At 43.5% G+C, this 18,445-nt stretch overlaps 1 protein-coding gene across 1 annotated transcript; it reads left to right on the top strand.

The window, feature by feature from the left end:
* The first annotated feature begins 1,668 nt into the window (after window positions 1-1,668).
* On the top strand, window positions 1,669-18,036 carry fitm2 (fat storage inducing transmembrane protein 2). Its single transcript, XM_060937447.1, has 2 exons — window positions 1,669-1,921; window positions 13,979-18,036. Exons 1-2 carry the CDS (start codon window positions 1,743-1,745, stop codon window positions 14,571-14,573), a joined length of 774 nt encoding a protein of 257 aa, XP_060793430.1. The 5' UTR covers window positions 1,669-1,742; the 3' UTR covers window positions 14,574-18,036.
* Window positions 18,037-18,445: the final 409 nt, after the last annotated feature.

The raw sequence follows: 18,445 nt of genomic DNA, 5'->3' as shown, positions 1-18,445 counted from the left end.
TAGCTTGACAGACGAAGTGAGGCAAGAGTCACCATGGAACATGATGTTTGCGGATGATATTGTGATATGTGGTGAAAGTAGAAAGGAGGTTGAGTTGGGTTTAGAGAGATGGAGGTATGCATTGGAACGAAAAGGAATGAAAGCGAGCAGTAGCAAAACAGAATACATGTGCATCAATGAGAATGGGGATGAGAGTGTAGTGAAGATGCAAGGAGTAGACATAAAGAAAGTTGGTGAATTCAAGTACCTGGGATCAACTGTGCAGGAAAATGGGGGCTGCGATAGTGAGGTGAGAAAGAGAGTGCAGGCAGGGTGGAGCAGTTGGAGAAGGATTTCAGGAGTCATTTGTGATCGGAAAGTCCCAGCAAAAGTGAAAGGTAAGATGTATAAGACAGTAGTGAGACCAGCTGTGATGTATGGATTGGAGACCGTACCCTTAACGAAGAGACAGGAAGCAAAGTTGGAGGTGGCGGAGTTGAGGATGTTAAGGTTTGCAATGGGAGTGACGAGGTTGGACAAGATAAGGAACGAGCACATCAGAGGGACAGCACATGTGGAGAGCTTGGGAATTAAGCTAAGAGAGATGAGACTGAGATGGTACGGGCACATCCTGAGAAGAGATGCACAGCATGTTGGAAGGAGAATGTTGAGGGTGGAGCTGCCAGGCAAACGAAAATAAGGAAGGCCAAAGAGGAGATACATGGATGTGGTGAGAGAGGACATGAAAGTGGCAGGTGTGGTAGAGAAGGATGCGGAAGACAGGGAGCAATGGAGACGAAAGATCCGCTGTGGCGACCCCTAATCAGGAGCAGCCAAAAGAAGAAGAAGACTGTCAGTATGCGACACCGTGTTCTAGTTTGTTTATATTTTGGTTACCCATCAAGGTGCAAAGCATTATGGGTAACGTGAAAATACAGAAAAGATCATTCTGCCACCAGGTTCGAACCTGGAACCTTCTTGCTGTGAAGCGACAGTGATAACACCTACATCATCACGCTGCCCTCAACAGTAAAGTATGGGGCTGATTTCTTCATCTTGTTCTCTAATCCTATGACATATTCTCATCTCATCTCATCTCATCTCATCATCTCTAGCCACTTTATCCTGTTCTACAGGGTACAAGCTGGAGCCTATCCCAGCTGACTACGGGCGAAAGGCAGGGTACACTCTGGACAAGTCGCCAGGTCATCACAGGGCTGACACATAGACACAGACAACCATTCACACTCACATTCACACCTACGGTCAATTTAGAGTCACCAGTTAACCTAACCTGCATGTCTTTGGACTGTGGGGGAAACCGGAGCACCCGGAGGAAACCCATGCGGACATGGGGAGAACATGCAAACTCCACACAGAAAGGCCCTCGTTGGCCACGGGGCTCGAACCCGGACCTTCTTGCTGTGAGGCTACAGCGCTAACCACTACACCACCGTGCCGCCCATATGACATATTCTTGTATTCTTTAAAAAATATATATATATATATATATTTCTCCCTTCTGCTGATGATGATAACTCTACTTTCAATCTGGTGCTGTCTATTTTCATTTCTCTACACTTTTGGACACAAAACTTTTGAACACTTGGACATCAAACTATTGTGTCGGTCACTTTAAAAAGGGGCGTTACTACGTGTTTGCCCCGCCCCTGTCGCCGCGAACCCGGAAGTGACCCATTCATGATCTGTGTTGTCATTGATCTTGAGCCTGGTTTTAATTCTCCGACTCGTGTTGGGAAACAATGTCTGCTTTCAGTGACGTCGTGAATAAATCGCTTCCTTTTCTGCTCCTTCATGTCACATTTACCCGCAGGTATTTGCCCTGGTTTTTCTTTGCCCTTTCCCTCGGAGGATCTTTACTGAAAGAGCTGGATGTGGTGCCGAGTTCATACTTCAGCAACAGCAGAAACCTTCTGAACGTGTGAGTACGGAGATCTCATTCAGTAAACAGAACCCGTCTCCAGGTTCTCCGGTGGATTATAATATCAGATCGTGCTGCGAGTTCAGGGACTGACTGTACCTCTTCAAATATCATCCGAGCCTCATTTACCCAAACCTCCTGTCTGTGGGATGCTAATCGTTTAGCAAACGTCACCGAGCCGACTGCGTTTCAGGGAAAGTCGCTCGGTTATGTTCGTCATGTCGAGTCTCCAGATGACTCCTCAGGTTGATTTGCATATTGGTTGAATTAACGAGATCATTTGCATATCTTATGTAAACGTTTTACATGAAGGAAGATTTTATAAAGGCACTTCGACAACAAAATAATAGAATGGGAATTAATAGATTATAGCTTAGAAAGAAATCATGTTTGGTCATGGGACCACAAAATAATAAAAAATAGTCTATTTTCAAAATGTTATAATTTCTAAGAAAAATGCAGAGGGATAAAACAATGACAAACAATAGTGAGGGGTGACTGGCCATTGGGAGCCGGGGGGGGGCGGTCACTGGCCATTGGGAGCGAGGGGGGGGGGGGCGGTGACTGGCCATTGGGAGCCGGGGGGGGGGCGGTGACTGGCCATTGGGAGCCGGGGGGGGGCGGTCACTGGCCATTGGGAGCGAGGGGGGGGGCGGTGACTGGCCATTGGGAGCGAGGGGGGGGGGCGGTCACTGGCCATTGGGAGCGAGGGGGGGGGCGGTGACTGGCCATTGGGAGCGAGGGGGGGGGCGGTCACTGGCCATTGGGAGCGAGGGGGGGGGCGGTGACTGGCCATTGGGAGCGAGGGGGGGGCGGTGACTGGCCATTGGGAGCGAGGGGGGGGCGGTGACTGGCCATTGGGAGCGAGGGGGGGGGCGGTGACTGGCCATTGGGAGCGAGGGGGGGGGGCGGTGACTGGCCATTGGGAGCGAGGGGGGGGGCGGTGACTGGCCATTGGGAGCGAGGGGGGGGGGCGGTGACTGGCCATTGGGAGCGAGGGGGGGGGCGGTGACTGGCCATTGGGAGCGAGGGGGGGGCGGTGACTGGCCATTGGGAGCGAGGGGGGGGGCGGTGACTGGCCATTGGGAGCGGGGGGGGGGCCGTGACTGGCCATTGGGAGCGAGGGGGGGGGGCGGTGACTGGCCATTGGGAACGAGGGGGGGGGCAATGACTGGCCATTGGGAGCGAGGGGGGGGGCGGTGACTGGGGAGCGAGGGTGACTGGCCATTGGGAGCGAGGGTGACTGGGGAGCAAGGGTGGGCGGTGACTGGGGAGCGAGGGTGACTGGCCATTGGGAGCGATGGTGGGTGGTGACTGGCCATTGGGAGTGAGGGTGACTGGGGAGCGAGGGTGATTGGCCATTGGGAGCGAGGGTGGGTGGTGACTGGCCATTGGGAGCGAGGGTGACTGGGGAGCGAGGGTGACTGGGGAGCGAGGGTGGGCGGTGACTGGCCATTGGGAGTGAGGGTGGGTGGTGACTGGCCATTGGGAGCGAGGGTGGGCGGTGACTGGCCATTGGGAGCGAGGGTGACTGGGGAGCGAGGGTGACTGGTCATTGGGAGTGAGGGTGGGCGGTGACTGGCCATTGTGAGCGAGGGTGACTGGCCATTGTGAGCGAGGGTGACTGGCCACTGGGAGCGAGGGCCACTGGGAGCAAGGGCCAGCGAGGGTGACTGGCCACTGGGAGCGAGGTAGTCTGGTTAACACCAGACCATATCACAAGTGAAATATGGTCTGGAATCCGCCTATTGAATTTCTCGTAGGGGAGGTGTGGTTTACGATTGTCAACGGCCGTTTATTGGACGTTGCGAATGTCTATCATTTGGCGTATACGTAGCCCATGGCCAATCATGGCAGTTGTACCCGGTGACGTAGTTAGAGCGACGAAGAAGACGAAGAGGCGAAGAAAGACTGTAACGCCAAACGCTGTTATTTTTTTAAAACAAACTTTTGCTCTAAACTATTCAGAACAGTGTCTAAAGCTTGATCGAAAGTTTGGTTCGTATCGCTCGCCGCCATGTTAAATGTGATCCGTAAACAGTCCCAAATAAACTACAAGCTTCCGTTTGTCGAGTAGTACGCGTCACCGTCTTTCCACCCCTCCCCACTCTCTGATTGGCTCCCTAACTCAGGCGAGCCTTTAGACCATAGTTTCCATGCTGTCTTTTCAGATCGGAACGATTGTGTAAAGCAGCATGGGATTTCCCAGGCTAGGAGCGAGGGTGATTGGCCATTGGGAGCGAGGATGACTGGCCACTGGGAGCGAGGGTGACTGGTGTGAAGGAAATTTAGTGAATGAACATTCCTTTTCTCTGTGTTTGTGTGTTGAGCTCAAGTGGCCTAGTGTACTGAGAAAAGTTGGTTTCCCCACATGCTGTAATCGCCTTTCTGTGCCTTTGGCTGATGATAAGCCGGGTGTCCGAGTTCTCCCTAACCCAGGGATGAGAGTTTTCCGCTTTTCGGCGGATTTCCGCTTTTTCTGAGTAAAAATCAACCTTTTTATATTATGCCAAATCCGTTGAGATTTTTTTTTCATTTATTGGGGGGGGTTGGGGTATGTTCCTTCGTGATACTCAAGTGTATGACGATGTTACATGTTTACATTTTCGCCATCTTTAGTCTCGCTAAGTCTCGCGGTAGAATACGTGTTATCTACAATGTAAATGGCCAAAACATCGCTGGCGAGAGCATGATAGCCAATCATAACAGTTCTTATAAGAGTGTGGGAGAGAACAAAAGCCAATCATAACCGTTCTCACAAAAGTACCCGCATCTGTTCTATTTTATCGAAACTTGCACATGTTCATCGTCACTGCTCTTCAATAATACGTTTCTCTTTCGTATCGGCTTTTTTACTCAAAATGCCGAATACAATTGACAAGCGAGACGAAGCAAAGGTACGTGAAATCAATGCTGGTATAAAAAACAGAGAGGACTGACAAGCTCTTGTCTTTGGCCAAAAAGCTGAAGAAGTCGTCGAAATGATCAAATGAAAATGGGAAGTGACTGTGAACTATAAATAATTGTATAAAGTGTACATAGACATTATCCCATAAACTTAGCATTCGTTTGATTTAATACATTGAACATGTATATGATAGTCAGTAAATCTGAATTAATACTGACAGTTTTGAAAACTTATAAATATTTCAAAAGACTTTTTGAAGAAATCATATGCAACTAATGAGGACATAGGGAGAAAAGGTCAGTCACCCTAAAATTTTATTTAATATATGAACATTTTGATAATTAATAAAACTTAAGTTTAATGTGAATTTAGTTTGTCGTTTTTGTTGATCATGAATTATAACCATACCCTTGAATGTAGAATGTGATTTTATCTTGAATTCAAACAATACTCATTGATTTGAAACACATTTTCATGTAAATGTATAAAAAAGACAACAGATATATTTTTTTATCTATTACAGCTCAGATTGCAGGACAAGTGGTTTGTAAGGCCTTATTTTTCAAAATTTTCCGGGGGGGCATCTTGAAGCCACCCCCCCGTTGGCTTCGGGTGCCATCTTGTTTTCTGCTTTTTTGATGACCACCCACTCTCATCCCTGCTAACCACACATCCGCCTGCACATCCCAGAGCACACCAGGTGCACGCTTTAACAAAGCTTCATAGAAAGTCTCGAGTCAATCGTATACAGACATGAACAGTAAGCGAATGCCTTTAGAGTATGATAGATAACAGCCACTAAGACACAACTCCGAGTGCGTACTCTCGGCATCACTGAAGTGGTGTCGTCGTCTTCTTTTTCCTTTCCTGTTTTATATCTTTGTTTATGTAATCTACTGTAATAAATAACTGAAAAGACAACTGTTAAGCATTCTGAAGTGTTTATTAGAAGTTTCCATTACACTGGCCATTGGGCACGAGGGTGGCTGGCCGTTGAGCGCAAGGGTGGATGGGGACTGGCCATTGGGCGCGAGGGTGGCTGGGAACTGGCCATTGGGCGCGAGGGTGGCTGGGAACTGGCCATTGGGAGCGAGGGTGGCTGGTCATTGAGCGCAAGGGTGGCTGGGGACTGGCCATTGGGCGCGATGGTGGCTGGGAACTGGCCATTGGGAGCGAGGGTGGCTGGTCATTGAGCGCAAGGGTGGCTGGGGACTGGCCATTGGGCGCGAGGGTGGCTGGGGACTGGCCATTGGGCGCGAGGGTGGCTGGGAACTGGCCATTGGGAGCGAGGGTGGCTGGTCATTGAGCGCAAGGGTGGCTGGGGACTGGCCATTGGGAGCGAGGGTGGCCAGTGATTGGGAACAATGGTTCGCACAAGCACGATGTATCTCTCTCTAATCATATAACCAGCAACTGTGAGCTGAAGATCTGCATTGAGTGTAGGACAGTCAGGCACTAAAGTCTGCTCAAAGTGCTGCTAGATTAGTTTGCTGGGCTCGTTTTTTTTTTTTTTAAATAAAGCTGCTAAAGTGGTCTAAAAAAGTGTGTATCATGTTCTATTACGTTAGCAGATTACTCTACCCTTACCTCACCTTGCATACCATTCAAATGATTAATAAACATGACTTGACACAGTTAAGTCCGTATCACTGACTGAACAAGGCACTAGCTTTGTAACTTGTATTGTTACATTAAAGATGATATCAAGGAAAATAACTAACCAGATACAGCGTAGCTATACAGGTACCTGTCAAATTACAGTGCCATATCTCTAGAGTATCTAGCCAATCCTAGGCCATTGTCAGCTTATTGAAGATGGCAAATCACAGTGCAATTAGGTTATTGGCAGCTTGTTAGTATCCACGGCTTTCCTGTGAGAGACAATGGGGGTTGCCATAACACCCGCCTCGCCCAGATGCCTATAACAACCACGTTTAAGTCAGAGAATAACGTCTTTTTAAATTCTTTTTCTGGTTCAATGTGCGCCGTTGTCGGGTACACAAACAACTCACGAAAGCTTAAAGATTTTATGAATGGAATCTGTTTTGAGCACAAATGTACTCGCAAGACCTGTTGTCCAACACCATACGCTGCTCATCTGTACATACAATTCCTGTCTTTCCACTAACCACTGCATTTTGGATATCAACAACATTTAATTCTCTGTAATTGTTGTTTAGATATCACTGTGGGAAATAAGGAATTTTAAGCAAACTCTTACAGGACAGACAAGTCTGAAATGCTGGATGTCCGTCCAAATTTCAGCCTGTCCGAATGACGGGCCAAAGGCCTGGAACAATGCTGCTGGGGGGACTGCCTTAGGGCCCCAGAAGCTTAAGGGCTTTAGATGCCTGGCGATGTCTTCTCAGCTATTTCCAGGCACATTTTTGTGATCTTCAAAGGCCAAATTAAACTAGACATTAGTTGCTAATTACACTAAAAATTTTAATATAATTTACAAGAAAATGTCGGAAGATTCAAGAAAAAACATGCTTAAAGTTTATACCCAAGAAAACAGTAGCGCACGCAGATCAGTTCCATGTCTAGAAAAACGTATGGGGGCCAACTATGGAATCAATTTTGTGCCAAAATGTTCATACAATACTTTTGAAATATCAAACAAAAACGACAAATCAAAATACAAAAAAAGTCAATTTTTTTTAGACTGGCAAACAAATTATTCGTGTAATCGTGCAAAATATCAGTCTATTACTCTTCAGAAACCTTTTATTTTTGTTCCGCGTCTTTCTCAGTTTTGTTTGACGTAATTTATTTTGGTTGCGATTCCAGCTTTCTCGTTTGCGCTCCCTGACTTTTTGCTTGCAGTTTTGGCACAAACTTCACGTGTGGGTGGGCTGTCCAGGAATGCATTCCCATTGGCTAACTTGTGTTTGACTGACAGCTCGGATTCTGGCGGACTGTTTGACGAGTGACCGATCCATTGACGGTAAACAAGGATCGAGTGGACTTCAATGGCGACTATGATATTGAATTTACACTTTGTTGAATTAATTCATTATCATAGTCGCCACTGAAGTCCACTCGATCCTTGTTTACCGTCAATGGATCGGTCACTCGTCAAACAGTCCGCCAGAATCCGAGCTGTCAGTCAAACACAAGTTAGCCAATGGGAATGCATTCCTGGACAGCCCACCCACACGTGAAGTTTGTGCCAAAACTGCAAGCAAAAAGTCAGGGAGCGCAAACGAGAAAGCTGGAATCGCAACCAAAATAAATTACGTCAAACAAAACTGAGAAAGACGCGGAACAAAAATAAAAGGTTTCTGAAGAGTAATAGACTGATATTTTGCACGATTACACGAATAATTTGTTTGCCAGTCTAAAAAAATTGACTTTTGTTTTTTTGTATTTTGATTTGTTGTTTTTGTTTGATATTTCAAAAGTATTGTATGAACATTTTGGCACAAAATTGATTCCATAGCCAAGGATGTTCCAGTTGGTTACAACTTACTGGTCCTCCATATATGTGACGAGTCATGGAATCCACAGACACATGTCGGCCGAAACGAATCTGAGAAAATCGCAAAAGAAGCATTAATTAATTAATGCTTCTTTTGCGATTTTCTCGGATTCGTTTCGGCCGATATGTGTCCGTGGATTCCATGACTCGTAACATATAGGTACTATAATAACACTCAAACATTGTCAACAATGACTTTTTTTAATACGATGTTTATAATAAGTCTATAAGAAATTTAGTAATTAACACTACAACTATTCTTACACAATAGAGTTAAAATTTTGAGTACAAGATTCCAAGTAACTGTAACAAAATGACATTTTAAAAAAATGACTCAAAACTAGACACCGTAATATCATTTGGCATTCAGCCTAAAATCTGCTGAACTAGAACTTAGAAAATAGAAGAAAATAAAAACACTCTATTAAAATATAAATCTACATCCTACAAAGCATATGATTATAAGTGTCATTCTTATTATGAATAAAACAAATGCACATAATAATATCATCATAACCACTGATTGGCAGTTTGGCACTTAACCTAATACTGTACTGCAAAGTTTCATATAAACTGAACTCTTAATCAACTGACTGGATCAGTCAGATACTGTCAACCTGAAAACACTAATTCAAATGCATCATGCAATAAAAACAACAGTGAATACTGAGTGTATTATTATTATTATTGTCTTATTTAGTGCGCTACTCTGGGAATGGAAGGTGCCTCTGAAGTTTGACGGGGCCGGGACCTTCGGTGGCCGAGTTATGAATTTTTAAATCCCTGCGCGTGAGAGCGGCTGGAGCAAGGGCTTGCGCTAAAGCTTTCTTCAATCCGCGCTCACTCCTGATGTCAGACCAGGCCGTGCCTATGCTTGTTCGAAAGGTCACAGGGAGACGGATGTGCCTGTAAAGTTTGGCATGGCTGGGACCATTGGTGGCCAAGTTATGAATTTTTAAAGGCTGACCTGAGCCAGGGGTTATCGTTAAATTTTTCCTGGGTGAATAGTGGGCCGAGCCGCGGTCGTAGCAGGCCGTGCCTATGCTGGTTCGAAATGGCTCAGGGAGAGGGAGGTGCCTGTAAAGTTTGGCGGGGCTAGGCCCGTTGGTGGCCGAGTTATGAATTTTTAAATTCGTGCCCACGGGGGCCCCGTTTCACAGGCTGTGTTACAACATCATGTATTCGCCCAGTGTAACATTTGGAAGAAAATTAGAAGTAGATTAGACCTATATCTTTACAATTTTTCATGGGCTATCTGGTTTGATGCTTTTGAAATGCAGATGGACAAATGCGAAAATTACCGGTCAATGTCTGCCGGTCGGGGCAGATTCTACCATAACAGAGGCCAGTTAAGTCCCATCTCCTTAAATTGCTGAATTGATTATTTTGATCATTCTGTTAAGTTTTTCTAGTAGCATTTGGGGTCTTGGACATTCACAGTAAATTTTAGGACAGTAGTCCTGGTAACTAATTAATAAAAGCCTGACATGACAGATATGCTAAATGACAATAGAAACACATCGGTTTCTATCGTCAAAATCTGACAGACAAACTGACGTCTACCATCATATTCTGACAGACACTCTAGATGACAATAGCAACAAAACTGTTTCTTACATTCTTAATCTGACAAATTTAGTAATAATATTAAATACCTCATCACTAGAACCAAATAATAAAATAAAATATTGAAATAATTTATTTTCAAAATTGAAATATCAACAATAATTGTCAGAACAGTGACGATAGACACGACTGTGTCACTTTCGCGGGGAAATAACACATTGAAATGGCCTGTCGGCTGAAAGGGTCGCAAGTGGCTCTGATTTATCTCAACTTATGATAGTTTTCCTCCAGAAAAATTTAAATATGAATGCACAAATATATTCTCAATGTTTCTATCGTCAGGATAGCTGACTGAAAATCTTACCTTGATTTATTTGATGAAATCTAGCTGTCAGAACTCCAAGTCTTGCCCGGAAGTAAATGTCTGCTGTCACAAAAATCCTGCGCAGTAGAATTTCCTCTTTGCGTCAGTCAACATGTGCGTGGCGAGGGCTTGAATTTTGCTATCGTCAGGTGCATTAGACTGACAGACTGACGATAGCATTTTTTAAAAATAACTGTGGGCTTCTCTCGTGAACGAAATAGTTTTTTCGCTGTTAATCTATTTCAACTCTATCTGTTGACACCCAAAAATGATAAAGCCGGCTTCCACACGATAACTACCAAAGATCCATAATGGCCGAGTCTATCGTCAGGTCATCTGACAGAAATTCACTGACGATAGCAACAGGGATAATGAAAGGGATTTTTAAAATGGGAGTTATGTCTGTCAGATATGTCAAAGAAATAGAACTTTTATTCTTTAAAAATCTTTTATTGATATCCTCAGTGTATTTTTAAATGACGTGCTGTTTTAGAAGACCAAATACCATATTTTCAATCTTGAAAATATTACCTCACTGAAAAAAGGACAAGAAAAATTTCTTATTTTGTGGGCAAGTGGTTAATGGATCCAGTTACGGTAGAATCTGCCTCTGGCCTTATTTCCCATATTGTGTGTATTGTACATTATTCAAACATTACACTGCATTACAGTCATTTATGCTGCGTTCATGTGCTATGGGAAGATGATATTTTCCAGTTGGGAAGTGGTATTTACCACTGTGTTGTGTTCACATGCTTTTGTTGTTGTTGACAAAGGACGTGGACTGCTAGTTAGCAATAGTTAGTTAGCTATCGTTAGGAATAGCGTCTGCTCTGGATAGGTAAAAACAAACCATAACACATTTTTAAAGGAAACGGATTTCTAACGTATTATATTACACTTGTTAATGACGCAACATTGCATAGACACCAAAAACTACCCACTAGTACTAGTAAAAAAAAAAAAACTTTAGTAGCGTACAATGCTTATCATTCAAGTGTCTTGTACCGCTCGCCGCCATGTTGAAAAGGTTAAAGTTCATCTCATCTCGGCAACTCGTGTATCAAAATTTTCTACGAGTTGCCCAGTGGAAAATACCACTGTGTGCTTTCCATGTCGGCGTTTGGTATTTACCATAATTCCCATAGCACATGAACGCACCATTAGCTGATGTTTTTATTCAAAGTGACTAACAATAAATGTACGTAGCCAAGAGAATCCCAGAGCAACCAGTGCTGAAGTACGAGTGTAAACAAATGGCCTACAAATACCATCCAATATCTGGAAAGATCAGGGTAGTTAAGTTGTTGAAGCTTGGACAAATGCATAGACAAGGAATTATTTAAGTATGGTATGTTTCTCGTTTCCAAAGTTTGACAGCATTTGCGTCTGCGTTAAAATGGTTAGCCTCTGCTTCTCTGACCTAGCTTTTACTTCTTGAGCCTTATATAAGAGACATTACGGTACAGTAGGCTGGTAGAGTTCTATTAGACTAGATCTAGGTGCTTATGGTTAATATGGTTCTGGTATTTGGCAGACGCTTTTGTCCAAAGCGACTTACAATATATAAAACATGACATTATTAGTAAACCAATACAATAATCCAATTGCTGTACTCTGACATAGCCTACCTTCCAGATGATAGCTGCTGCATGACTGCAGTATTTCCCATTTTTCGCTCTGGCTAAGCTCAACCTCAGCCTTTAAGCAAACAAACTCGTCCTCTCTTTTATCAGAGGTGGACAAAGTACCCAACGTTATTACTTAAGTCAGAGTACAGATCCCACTGGTCAAATGTTACTCCGATACAAGTCAAAGTTGTCCAGTCAATTTTTTACTTAAGTTAAAGTACCGAAGTACTTGCTTTTAAAAATACTTAAGTATTAAAAGTACATTTTCTGTCAGCGCATTGTTGTATTATTGCCACAACGCTTACAAAACCTAACGCCGTTACTAAAGACAGAAATGTGAATTCAGAAAATGAACACATGTTGTGCCATCATGGTGGTTTAACGTTAAGCTAGCTAGTCAGTGAAGCTCCACCTGACATGCTAGCAAACGCTTTTCAAACTCGAAATCATATTGGGTAGCTAACGCTACTAGAAAAGAAAGATTTTTACATTGTTTATCTGGCAAGATTATGCTAAAACATTTTTCTGAAAGGACTTCAGATAAGTTAACGTTATTCATGTTAGCGTAACTCCGTTTTTACACGCTAACTAACAGTGTCCAAGTAAACTAGCTATGTGTAAATGTTAGCCGTGGACAAGGCTACGGCAACTTGGCGGGCAAATCTATAGAAAGTCATTTGACTAACCAGACTGCATGGCTATTGCAACGTTATCGCTAGCTCTGAAAGCACAGACAACTTCACTGCAAGCTTTCTCTTGGAATAAAACGTTTACAGACCTCAATATGCTTCCGCAGGTTGGACGGCGAGTTTTTGTAGGCCGTGATGTGGTTCATTTTTGGCAAACATTTAAAACAAAACGAATGTTTAATCCTTTCAGAAAACTGAAACATGGGTTCATGGGCCGTGAGTGTGTGCATTCCCCAGAAGAACTGCCTCCTTCCATTCTACCATCAACTGATCGTGTTAAATAATGCTGCGGAGAAATCACCAAACTTGATTTTATAGTCTATGGACGTGACGTGACCCTAGTGATTACTGATAGGCTGTCTCAGTGTCACCTGGGAAAAAAACCAATCACGTTTTAGAAAAGAAAAGACAAAAACATCCACTTTCAAAGCGGCTTTATAGTAACGCGTAACGAGGACCTTGACAGAAATGTAGTGGAGTAAAAAGTACGATATTTTGCCTTTCAAATGTAGTGACGTTGAAGTCAGAAGTTTCCCAAAAAAATAACTCAAGTGAAGTACAGATACAGGGCGGCACGGTGGTGTAGTGGTTAGCGCTGTTGTCTCACAGCAAGAAGGTCCGGGTTCGAGGGCCTTTCTGTGCGGAGTTTGCATGTTCTCCCCGTGTCCGCGTGGGTTTCCTCCGGGTGCTCCGGTTTCCCCCACAGTCCAAAGACATGCAGGTTAGGTTAACTGGTGACTCTAAATTGAGCGTAGGTGTGAATGTGAGTGTGAATGGTTGTCTGTGTCTATGTGTCAGCCCTGTGATGACCTGGCGACTTGTCCAGGGTGTACCCCGCCTTTCGCCCGTAGTCAGCTGGGATAGGCTCCAGCTTGCCTGCGACCCTGTAGAACAGGATAAAGCGGCTAGAGATGATGAGATGAGATGAAGTACAGATACTCAAAAAGTTTACTTAAGTACAGTACTCAAGTAAATGTACTTTGTTACTGTCCACCTCTGTCTTTTACACATAATTTTGCCAGTTTTATTACTGCATAGAGAATTGTACGCCCCCATGCTTTTGTAGTTCCTTAGCTCCTTGCTATCAATGCCCTCGCTAAAAATAAAATAATTGACAATCTCAACGTAGCTGACGTCAGGCTACAACTTCATGTCATCTATCCGTTCTGTGAGGGTATGGCACTTTGATCCCCAGAGCACGTCAAAAAATTGGACCCGTGTAACCATCTTTTAGTCATTTTTGATCTTGCCTACCTAGTAGTTAGCGTTGGCTACAAACGTCAACACAGTGGAGCAGAAGAAAGATGCCGGTTTCCTCTATGATGCAGCAATGAATCATGGTAAAGGTCAGAGTTTGGGAGAGTTGTGGATTGAAGATGTGCTCTATGGGTTATTTATTTTTGTTTTTTCTCTTTCAGATACTTTGTGAAATTCTCCTGGGGATGGAATGTGGTCTTGTTGCTACCGTTTATATTTCTGTCCAACTCCTACAAGAGAAACCTCATCTTTGTGTCCAAACGCCTCACGTCTCTCGTGGTAGCCACAGCCATTTGGTACTCCTGCACGGAGATGTTCTTCTACATTGAAAACGTCACAGGGGCATGCTACGAGACGGACGCCATGCAAACGGTCCAGGAGGGTTTCAGCACGAAGGCCGAGTGCAGAAACGCCGGCTACTTTTGGGGAGGTTTCGACATATCCGGCCACTCCTTCATATTATCTTACTCAACGCTCCTAATTGTGGAAGAAATGGTTCCTATGCTACATCTTGTCCAACATTACCAAAACAGAACCACGGTTCTTGATGCCCTGTACCTCGCACTCAATGCGATTGCAGTTATTTGGGTGTGGATGTTTGCCTGTACATCGGTGTACTTCCACAACACGATCCAGAAGTTTCTGGGCACCTTGTTTGGTGTGTTGGGATGGTATATGACCTATAAGGTTTGGTACATGAACCCTTTTTCACCAGGACTCCCTCCTCACCAGAGTGACCATAAACAACATGACTAGACTGAAGAGTTTACAAATAAGTACTTGGAATACTACAGTGGAACAAACTGACGTGTAAAGCTATGACTCCAACCTTTTGATCAGAGCTATTTGCAGGTTCCGTACATGAGACATCTGTCCTTTTTAAAGGTCGTTGGGACCAAGGGATTTGTGCACACAAATCCCTTGTTTCATCGAGGTGGTTAGCAGCTGGTGTTCCAAAACCGACTGTGTAATCGGAGAGCGTCTGCAATATCTAAAGCTTATTGTTGCCTTTTAAAATAAATGGCTTCAGATTCATGATGATCTCCTCAGTGTGCAACTTTTACATATGTTTCCAACAAGTGCTTTAAGTATGTCTTAAATGCTACAATGTCTAGTTGTTTTCTTAAAAAACATCCATAATGCTAGAACACGTCACTTCTAGGAAAACTTGTTGATGATTATTATTCTGCCCATGTTGTGTAGTGACTGTAGTTGAGACACTGTGTGTTACCCATAATGCACTAGCAGCAAAGAAATTAACGGTGCGTTCCATTTGTATTGGAAAGTCAGGATTTCCAAGTCCCTTGTTGGAAATATCAGTTGGAACGGTCCGTGATGTTGGATTACCAACTCGGAAAGTCGCTGGAACCTCACCAACCCCAGCTTCAAAATCCAAGATGGCTGCTCTGCATATCAACAGAGTGAAAGCTGTAGTAATATACTGATGTTATTAAAACTTCTGGGATCAACTGGTATTGCTAACAATGACTAACCTGGCTATAAATTGCTGGTATTGGTTTTCCGGCACGCATTCGACTCGAGCGTGATGTCATTCCCAGCTCCGACTTCCGAGGATGTTATCAAAAGATAACCTCCAACCTTACACTCAACCTCTAGTCTAGAGGTTTGAGGTTGTAATTGTTTGTAGCACAGCATTGTTGAATTCTTGATTCGGATTGGTCAGATGATGTTCATGTAGTAGGCTAATTTTCAGACTGCAAAACAAATTACACGTTTATATTAATGAGCTGGTTCTCAAACGTGATCGTTTCTAGAGCAACAGCTCATTCACAGAGAGTTGTACGACGGAAACTCCGCGTAAACGTATTGAAAAACGCAAACAATCGCTATTAAGATGAGGTTTTGTGAAAGGAGTCTCCAGTGTCGGTGCTTTTCGTAACAGTCAGAGGTAAAGTTGTAACTTTAATGTAACAACAATAAATTATTCCTTGTGGTTTCTTGGTAACTTGACAAGTGATGTGTTTTTTTTTTTTTTTTTTGTCTTGTTTATTTCAAGCAAGAGAAACGTTAACTGAAAGTATAAAAGAATTAAAAAGTACCATATGTTCTTGAATCAATGAACAATTGTTATCATTGATATAAGATGGATAAAACTTGCTATTATTGGGAAATAATCAACTTCAAGCTTGTATAATCAACTATATTATTGATTATTTTCCCAGAACAGCGTGCCCTGTTGTGGTTTATTCCATTCTTGGTGGCTTTCTACCAAGTTCAGCTGAGTGCATTGATTTGATTTGATTTACAGTGTCCTTGCAAAAGTATTCATCCCTCTTGGTGTTTGTCCTGTTTGGTCGCATTACAAGTTGGAATTAAAATGGATTTTTTGGGGGTTGGCACCATTTGATTTACACAACATGCCTACCACTTTAAAGGCGAAAATTGTTGTTTTACTGTGACAAACAATAATTAAAACAAAAAAAACCCCAGAAATCTGGAGTGTGCATAGGTATTCACCCCCTTTCGTATGAAACCCCTAAATAAGAGCTGGTCCAACCAATTCACTTCATAACTCACATAATTAGTTGATTAAGATCCACCTGTGTGCAATCAAAGTGTCACATGATCTGTCACATGATGTCTGTATAAATCAACCTGTTCTGGAAGGACCCTGACTCTGTAACACTATTAAGCAAGCATCATGAAAACCAAGGAGCCTCCAAACAGGTCAGAGACAAAGTTTTGAAGAAGTATGGATCAGGGTTGGGTTATAAAAAATATCCCAAACTTTGAATATCCCAGGGAGCACCATTAAATCCATTACAGCAAAACGGAAAGAATATGGCACCACTACAAACCTGACAAGAGAAGGCCGCCCACCAAAACTCACAGACCGGGCAAGGAGGGCATTAATCAGAGATGCAACAAAGACACCAAAGATAACACTGATGGCGCTGCAAAGATCCACAGCGGAGATGGGAGTATCTGTCCATAGGACCACTTTAAGCCATACACTCTACAGAGCGGGGCTTTATTGAAAAGTGGCCAGAAAAAAGTCATTGCTTAAGACAACACATTTGGAGTTTGCTTAACAGCATGTGTCAGACTCCCCAAACACATGGAAGAAGATTCTCTGGTCAGATGAGACTAAAATTGATCTTTTTGGCCATCATGGGAAACGCCATGTGTGGCGCAAACCCAACACCCTGAGAACACCATTCCTACAGTGAAGCATGGTGGTGGCAGCATCATGCTGTGGGGATATTTTTTATCTGCAGGGACAGGAAAGCTGGTCAGGACTGAAGGAAAGATGGATGGCACTAACTACAGGGCAATTCTGAAGGAAAACCTGTTTGAGTCGGCCAGAGGTTTGAGACTGGGACGAAGGTTCATATTCCAACAGGACAATGACCCTAACCATGCTGCTAAAGTGATACTGGAGTGGTTTAAAGGGAGACATTTAAATGTCTTGGAATGGCCTCATCAAAGCCCAGACCTCAATCCAATTGAGAATCTGTGGCATAACTTGAAGATTGCTGTACACCAACGTAACCCATCTAACTTGAAGGAGTTGGAGCAGTTTTGCCTTGAGGAATGGGCAAAAATCCCAGTGGCTAGATGTGCTAAGCTAAAAGAGACATATCCCAAGAGACTTGCAGCTGTAATTGCAGCAAAAGGTGTGGGGGGGTTTTGAATACTTATGCACACTCCAGATTTCTGTTTTTTTCAACTTAATTATTGTTTGTGTCACAATAAAAGATAAAAATAAAACAATGTCACCTTTAAAATGGTAGGCATATTGTGTAAATCAGATGGTATTAACCCTCCAAAAATCTATTTTAAAATCCAGCTTGTAACGCAACAACACAGGACAAACACCAAAGGGGATGAATACTTTTGCAAGACACGGTCTTGTATTATTTGTTCATATCCTAATACCTATGTATAGAATGCTTTTTCTCGCTACTCTTGCTTTTTGATTGTCTATGCTCATATACAGTACTTATCTATGACTTGTCATGTTTTGTCAATAATAGTAATCAAAGAAGCAACACTAGAGGTTGGGATCCACTGTAAATATCGATATCGCCTCATTATTTCATTTTGTTTTAACGTAACCTGCTTTTTGGGTAACCGTTTGCCCTGACGATCATTTGTACGACTCTCTCAATTATGTTCATTATGTCTTGTATTAGATATGGTTAGTTTTTTCTTTTTTATCCGACATCTAGTTTTAGGTTTGTTTACCTGACATGTTTCGACATACGTAACTGTCGTCTTCCTCAGTGTGTCACCGGATGTTGTTCGTGACGCATCTTATCAGCTGATGTTTCCGAAGGCGTGGCCTTCCTGTCTGGTTTGACAGGTCGGTCACGTCTTCTACTGTCTGTTTGTCCCCTGCAAGATGGCGCTCCAGGTATGGGAGAGCATGCATGCTCCTTCATCCCGGTTGATGGTCCTCGGGCTTCACTTTCGGATCTCAGGATTTCGGATCAGGGAGGCCATGGGGATCCGAAAGCGAAGCCCGAGGACCATCAACCGGGATGCTCTCCCATACCTGGAGTGCCATCTTGCAGGGGACGAACAGACAGTAGAAGACGTGACCGACCTGTCAAACCAGACAGGAAGGCCACGCCTTCGGAAACATCAGCTGATAAGATGCGTCA

The sequence above is a fragment of the Neoarius graeffei genome, chromosome 13 (genome assembly GCF_027579695.1).
Source record: "Neoarius graeffei isolate fNeoGra1 chromosome 13, fNeoGra1.pri, whole genome shotgun sequence".
NCBI classification, from domain to species: domain Eukaryota; kingdom Metazoa; phylum Chordata; class Actinopteri; order Siluriformes; family Ariidae; genus Neoarius; species Neoarius graeffei.
This window is presented reverse-complemented; position numbering and strand designations above follow the sequence as displayed.